Source organism: Magnolia sinica, chromosome 2, assembly GCF_029962835.1.
Source record: "Magnolia sinica isolate HGM2019 chromosome 2, MsV1, whole genome shotgun sequence".
Taxonomy (NCBI): Eukaryota; Viridiplantae; Streptophyta; class Magnoliopsida; order Magnoliales; family Magnoliaceae; genus Magnolia; species Magnolia sinica.
In genome coordinates this window covers 123,677,291-123,684,966 of record NC_080574.1, presented here as the reverse complement: position 1 = coordinate 123,684,966, position 7,676 = coordinate 123,677,291, and the positions used below count along the sequence as shown (strand labels likewise).

At 43.7% G+C, this 7,676-nt stretch overlaps 1 protein-coding gene across 1 annotated transcript; it reads left to right on the top strand.

The window, feature by feature from the left end:
• The first annotated feature begins 508 nt into the window (after positions 1-508).
• Positions 509-2,963, top strand: LOC131237540 (subtilisin-like protease SBT3). Its single transcript, XM_058235357.1, has one exon. It carries the CDS (start codon positions 531-533, stop codon positions 2,814-2,816), a length of 2,286 nt encoding a protein of 761 aa, XP_058091340.1. The 5' UTR covers positions 509-530; the 3' UTR covers positions 2,817-2,963.
• Positions 2,964-7,676: the final 4,713 nt, after the last annotated feature.

Sequence of the window (7,676 nt, the reverse complement as noted above, 5' to 3'; positions counted from 1 at the left end):
AATGAACAAGATGGAAATCTTAGGCGAACCACACTACAAGGAATCAGTGGTGATTGGTCATTAAAAACTTACTATGGGCCACAAATTGTTTTTTTAAATCAAGATGGTATTTATTTATTTTCCCCTTTTGGTTGACCCTCCGAAGTTTTTAACGGTTGACGTTCAATCACCATTATTTCCTGTAGTGTGGTCCACCTGAGATTTGTATCTGCTTCACTTTTGGGTTCACGCCCTAAAATGAAAACGCAAAACGGATAGACGGCGTGGATATTCTACACGTACATCAAGATGGACCCCACGGTCAGGGCTGCACCTAATCCGCTCCCCATGATAAGGCACACCATGCGTACCTTTTAGACTCAACATTCACATCACGGTGGACCCCACGCAAACGTCCGAACGAATGTGATAATTCCCCATGAGATCCCGAGTATTTATTGTCAATACTCGGGTAGATTATCCAATTATTCTGTCCCAGTACTCATCTTATTCAATTATATATACCAAGTGTAGGCAGTCACGGACTAACCATGCAAACCCAATCAATGGCCACTTCTACATCCCTCTACCTATGGCTCGTGATCACCATCATCCATCTCAGCCACACATCATCACAAATGGCCACTTACATTGTTCACATGGACTTATCCATCATGCCCAATGCCTTCTCCGACCACCGGAGCTGGTACGCCGCCACCCTCTCAGCCGTCGAGGACATCGACGGCCCTGGCTGGCCCACCTCTACCCTCATCTACGCTTATGATCATGCCATGCACGGCTTCAGTGCACGCCTCTCCCCAACTCAATTACAAGAGTTACAGAAATCACATGGCTACGTATCATCATACCCTGACATGCCGATCACTGTCGATACAACTCACACATCCCAATTCCTCGGTCTCACCCCAGCCTCCGGCATATGGCCAGCATCAAATTACGGTGAGGATGTGATAATCGGCATGATCGATTCAGGAATATGGCCGGAGAGTAAGAGCTTCGACGATGATGGGATGGCGCCGGTGCCATCAAGATGGAAAGGAACATGCGAGCAAGGAACGGCGTTCAATTCATCGGCGTGTAATCGGAAGCTCATCGGGGCTCGCTTCTTCAACAAGGGGATTACAGCAGCCAACCCCAACGTAACGTTCGCTATCAATTCTCCTCGGGACACTGATGGACACGGCACCCACACAGCGTCCACCGCCACAGGTTCCTACGCTGAAGGCGCGTCCTACTTCGGGTATGCCTCCGGCACTGCCACAGGCATGGCCCCACGTGCCCGCGTCGCTGCATATAAGGTCCTATGGGAGGAAGGAACCTCCGTAGCTGATATCCTTGCAGGGATAGATCATGCAATATCCGACGGCTGTGATGTCATATCCATCTCCCTGGGACTAAATGGTGTACCTTTGTACAATGACCCAGTTGCCATTGCCTCATATGCAGCAATGGAGAAGGGTATTTTCGTATCGTTGTCGGCAGGAAATGATGGGCCATTTTTAGGGACCCTACATAATGGCACTCCTTGGGCACTTACTGTCGGTGCAAGCACTGTGGACCGTCGATTCACGGGGACCATCACGCTCGGGAATGGAGTTTCTGTTGTGGGGGATTCGTTATACATTGCCAATTCTACCACATTGAATCAAACACCTATAGTTTTCATGGGAGCTTGTGACAATCAAACGCTACTAGAGAAGGTTGGTTACAAGATTGTTGTGTGTGTGAGTAATGATTCTGATACCGACCTGCTCAGTGACCAGATCCAACTGGTTTCCTCTTCCAAAGTTGCTGCAGGACTCTTCGTATCAAACACTTCTTACCTTGAATTCTTCATCACCTTTGAATTCCCGGCAGCCATATTAAAGCCCGAAGATTCCCAGACCATCTTGGACTACATCAAAGGGGGTCCCAACCCAACTGCTAGTATTAAGTTTGGTGAGACACTCTTGGGAACGAAACCGGCCCCGACCGTTAGTGGTTATAGTTCCAGAGGGCCATCGTCGAGCTGTCCTGGTGTCCTGAAGCCAGACCTTGTTGCCCCTGGCTCGTTCATACTGGCATCATGGCCTCGTAATGTTTCAGTACTAGAATCAGGTGGATCACATCAGTTATTTAATGACTTCAATTTCCTATCTGGAACATCAATGTCATGTCCACATGCGGCTGGTGTAGCTGCCCTCTTGAGAGCGGCACACCCAGACTGGAGCCCTGCTGCAATTCGCTCTGCGATGATCACTACATCTGATGCATTGGATAACACGCTGCTTCCTATCAAAGATTCTGGCAATGATCTTGAATTAGCCACTCCTCTCGCCCTTGGAGCCGGTCACATCAACCCGAACAAGGCGCTCGACCCTGGTCTAATCTACGATGCAGACACCCGAGACTATGAACAGCTGCTTTGCGCTTTGAATTACACCAAGGAGCAATTCCAAGCCGTCACAAGGTCATCCAACTTCAACTGCTCGAACCCGTCTTCCGATCTCAATTACCCATCTTTCATTGTGTTTGTCAAACCCAACGATACCGGCATCATCAAGGAATTTCGACGGACAGTAACCAACGTTGGGAACGGAATTTCGACATATCAGGCCAAAGTGGGACCCATGGAAGGTTTTGATGTTAAGGTTAATCCTGACACATTAGTTTTCGAAGAGAAGAATGAAAAGCTCAATTTCACTGTTACATTAGTGGCCCAAACAAAAATAGAGGAGTATTTGATGCATGGTTCTCTAAGCTGGGTTGAAGATGGTGGTAAACATGTAGTGATGAGTCCTATTGTAGTTACAACAATCATCTTAGATTCAGTGTAAGGGAAGAATCAAGGTCTCCTTGATTAGCTAGGAATAATCCCTTGTATAGGGTGTTTACACCCAACTTTCGGTGTATACATTTTAACTACGTTCTAATAATAAAATGGAAATCATTGAGGCCTCCAAAGGAGGTCTAAATTTCCGAACTAGGTTCTGCAGCTTGTATTAGTAGATTTTGTGCTCCTAGTTTCATTGGGACACTTGCTAGTCCATTACATCGATCTGAACCGTCCATTATAACATTAAGATGGGCCCATCCGTCGATTGGTTGACCTTCTGTTTTGCAGATATACCTTATCTTGACCAGGGATGGGACTATCAGGATTGACTGATAAAACTGATTCTTTGGAACCATAGGCAAGACATGAGGGGACCCAGGAAATCAATGGTTGAGATTATTGATTATTCACGGTGGGGCCAGCGTGCTGGACAGGTTAGGATCATCCAATTAATCTGATTTTGGAGTCGTATGGTAGCATGTGAGCACTTGATTGAGGCACGTGCATGTCACAATTGTACATTTGTCTAGTGTGAATCCGTGGACGGTCCCGCTCGCATTGTGTACCATTCAAGTACATGATACAACTCACTTTCATTTAAGCTTGTTTTCGAGTGGAATTTTTTTTTTTTTATTTTGAAGAATTTTGGGACACCTAAACAGTCCTGCACCCAGCCATTGATGATAATACCAACCAAAAATGAGACCGATCCAGCTCATTAAGTGGGCCACACCATAAAAGACAATGGACACCCCTCAAAGGCTTCCAAATTCAATGTAGCCCACCTGATAACTATATCGACTTGACTTTTGTTTTGTTTCATCATCACGATGGGTGCACCTGTTGGATGTGTTAGATGTGACACGCAATATATGGACCCATGATGCAGGACCCACCACTATTAATTTAGACAATCTGTATATAAGTGTGAGAATAAGCTACATCCAACCCTTTGAAAAAATCAAACCCGTCCACTGATCGGGGCAGCCACACTATATAAAATAACGTATATTAGCGGATAAATAATAAAGTACAATACTTATATTTTGTTATTTATCAGTGGCTATACATTATTTTATATCTTGTGGCCACCTGATGAGTGGATGCGGCTGATTTTTGCACAAGGTGATCCTCATGGTGACACCAACCTATTAAATGGGTTGGATGTTGCGTGCACATGACATGTTGAAAATTATTCACTCGGTGGACCGAAGCTTATCATCCAACTGGTTGTATAAACTATAATATTTAAGAGCTTTGTTAGACCCACGCGGTTGTACAGCTCATGTATATGCCACACATGTGCCATCATGGCATGATCGGTCCAAGATCCAATCCGTCCATTAGAAAGCCCCACTTTATTGACGACAACCCAAGAATCACCGGTTTCCAATATTGGACCCACATGCTGATTGGGTCAGTTTTTTTTTTTTTGAAAACCATGTATAAGGTCTGACCAACCTGATGGATGGATTAATTCCAGCACCTACTTGCCATGCTGGCACCGTGTGATGTGTGTGCACTAGGGCCATACCTAATCCATCTACAAGATCCGCCAAATCAGCCCAATACAAAACAGGAGGGGATCGGACCACGGGGAGCAGTTGAAATCGAGAGGCCCACCGTTGAAACCTTCTGGACAGTGTTTGGGTCCCACCGTGTTCTATATATGCCATCTAATCCATTCCATTAAGAAGATGCAACCCCACAAGGATGAATCGACACACTAAAAAATGAGATCAATCTAAAATTCATGTGGGCCACACAACATGAGGGGGCCCACATGACGGATGGATTGGATGTCAAGCACACATCACGGTGGCCCCACAAGTAGGCGCAAGATAATCTAATTCTACAAATTTCAAGGAGAACTGATTACCAAAAGCTCCACAGGTTGTTGCACCCTAACATGTCACTTATGTTGGACATCCCTACCATGAAAATGGTAGATACTTGATTTAAAGTGGGTCATGGATGATTTCATGGTCAAGATGGACCAAAAAAGGCCTGATCGAAGGTGAAAGTGATCCGGACCGTCAGAATCTTAAAACGAACGTATCTCGCAAACCGAAATGAGTTATCCGCCGTGCCATATATTATTTTGGGGCAGGACGGGCTACTTTAGCCACCCAACCCCGCATAGCAGGTTGCCCACACCGAATTTGTGAGATTCCATCAGTTCAAAATTCTGTCTTATTTTTGTTTTAACTATTTATAGTAAATTTTAATTTAATTATAAATCTTAATCTATTAGGCTTTATAAGTTGCATCCAACATGAAAAATGCTTAGGATAATTAGGAGAATCACATGGTTGGGCTAAATAGGATACTAGTTTTGGCCAACAACCGTGATGACTAATAGAAACACAACGTCTATAAATATCAAGTTTACCATTTATAGTAAGTCACGATTTCTAGGAGTGTTTATGGTTTAATTCCAAAACTTCTTTCAAGGTTTAGTATCCTATTTAAAGGATTGTAAACTCGTTTATTTCAATTATCAATTAATTTATAAATTTCTAGAAATTATTCCTATTTTCTTCTTTTCTTGTGAATTCGTGGTAACTCTATGAGGAGTCGAGAGAAGCTCCGTGAATTTGGAGTAATTACCCCCGCAAAAGACAGTGTTTAACCTCATCACATTCATCCTTGCGTCAATACTGAAAAAAGGTATCTCATAGCATCCACTTGTTTCTAATATTGTGGCCCACATGCTGAGTGGACCAGATTTATTTATGGGGAAACATCTAAAGAGTCAAAATAACCTAATGGGTGGATTGGAGCTCGTGCCATTGTGCCATGCTCGTGCCATGAACTTGATGAGTTTTATTCCATACCCATGAAAGATCTTGTTTACCTAACCACATGTGCAAGATATGGAAGTACTTTTTTTAGTGAGGTCCACATGCATGTAACACTACCATACGTGGGGTCCACAATTTCCACTTACTATAAGTGAGAAGCTGGGAGCTAATCTTTATGACTTTTGGAAAATGATTATTATAGATTGAATTGAGATAGAAAAATGAAAGCTGATTATAGACAGATAAGGATTATAAATTGGAGTTTTTCAGCATTTTCTTGGTTACAGTTGGGACCGTTTATAGAGATGGTCCCACATATGTTTTGTTAAGGGTACGGATTTCCTGCTTACGCTGCTAGCAGCGACGGCAACTGGACAGGAAATCGGATTGCGTACTGAGTTACTCAGTACGCTTATATCGTACTGAGTAAACTCTGTTGTGCCCGCCATGAATATATGTAGTTTATCTATGCTGTCCATCCATTTTTTTCAGCTCGTTTCAGCAGTTGATCCCAAAATTGAAGTATATCCAAAGCTCAAGTTGACCATACAACAGGGAACAGTGGAAATAATGATTTCCACCGTTGAAACCTTCCTAGGACCCACAGTAATGTTTATTTGTCATACAACCTGCCCGTAAGATCACACGGTCATGGATAAAGTGAAAAAATATCAGCTTGATCCAAAACTTCGGTAGACCCCAATAATTTTTCAATGGCAGAAATTCAATTCACAGTACTGTTTCTTGTGGTGTGGTCCACATGAGTTTTGGATATTCTTCATTTTTGAGATCAAGCCCTAAAACTATCTGGTAAAATGGATGGACCGAGTGGATAAAATACATAAATCAGGGTAAGCCCCGCAAAGTTTACTCAGTACGCTTAGCATACTGAGTTACTTAGTATGCAATCCAGTTCCACTGGACAGTGCTTAGTGGCCCCACTATGATATATGTATTTTATCTATATATGTTGTCCATTTATTTTTTCCATATTATTTTAGGACATGGGCTAAAAATTGAGCAGATGCAATCTCAAGGGGACTAGATTGCTAGAAAACAGTGGTGATTAAACGCTCACCATTAAAAACTTCCCCGGTAGGGGTATATGGGAGTCCAACTAGCTTGAAAAGCTCACGAGACTCAGCTCGATTCAGTTCGGATTAACTCGCTTGAAAGGCCGACTCAGGGCAAGTCAAGCTCACTTTTAAAAACTCGAGTTGAAATTGAGCCGAGTTCGAGCATGGTGCAGATCAACTCGACTCGACTCAAAGCTCGAGCTCGAGTATTATATATTAATATTATAACTTTCCCCCTTTCCCTTACCCAGCCCGCCGGTCACCATCCTGTACCCCCCCCCCCCCCCCTCTTATCCGCGCCAACCTAACTCGTCTCGGCCCACTCGGCAACTACTCTCAGCCCGTGCCCAACCCGACTCGTCTCAGCCAACTCGGCGGCTACTCTTAGCCCATTTGGCCACCACAAAGGTATGATTAATGATTATATATATATATATCATAGATGTGTATGATTTCAGGCTCATTGATTTTTTATTTTTTAGTCGGGTGCGGGTTTGGGTCTGGGTGGGGCTCGAGTTGGGCGCTAGGTTGAGTCGGGTGCGGGTTTGGGTCGGGTTAGGCACTGGGTTAACATATGAACAAGCTCGACTCGACTCGAGGTAAGCTCAACTCAACTCGAACCACTAGCTCGACTCGAAAGCTTTGGCAAACAAGCCAAGCTTCAATGTTGAGCTCGAGTTTGAACTCAAGTATAGCACCGATGAGTCAAGTCGAGCTTGGCCCAGCTCGACTCGACTCGGCTTGATGTATAACCTTACTCCTGAGCCTATTGTAATTTTTATTTTCTATCTAACCTATTGTTAATTAGGTCACATGGACCAAGATGAAGGGAAAACAAAAATAACAAAAATATCAACTTCATCCAAATTAAACTTTTGTGGTCCCAAGAAGTTTTTAATAGTGGGTGTTCAATCACCGTTATTTCCTTTGGTGTGGTCCAAATGAGATCTCGATCTACTTCATTTTTGGATTCATGCTTTA

Excerpts from the sequence above, each read along its gene's own strand:
- LOC131237540 (XM_058235357.1), top strand. The coding sequence starts at position 531 with ATGCAAACCCAATCAATGGCCACTTCTACATCCCTCTACCTATGGCTC.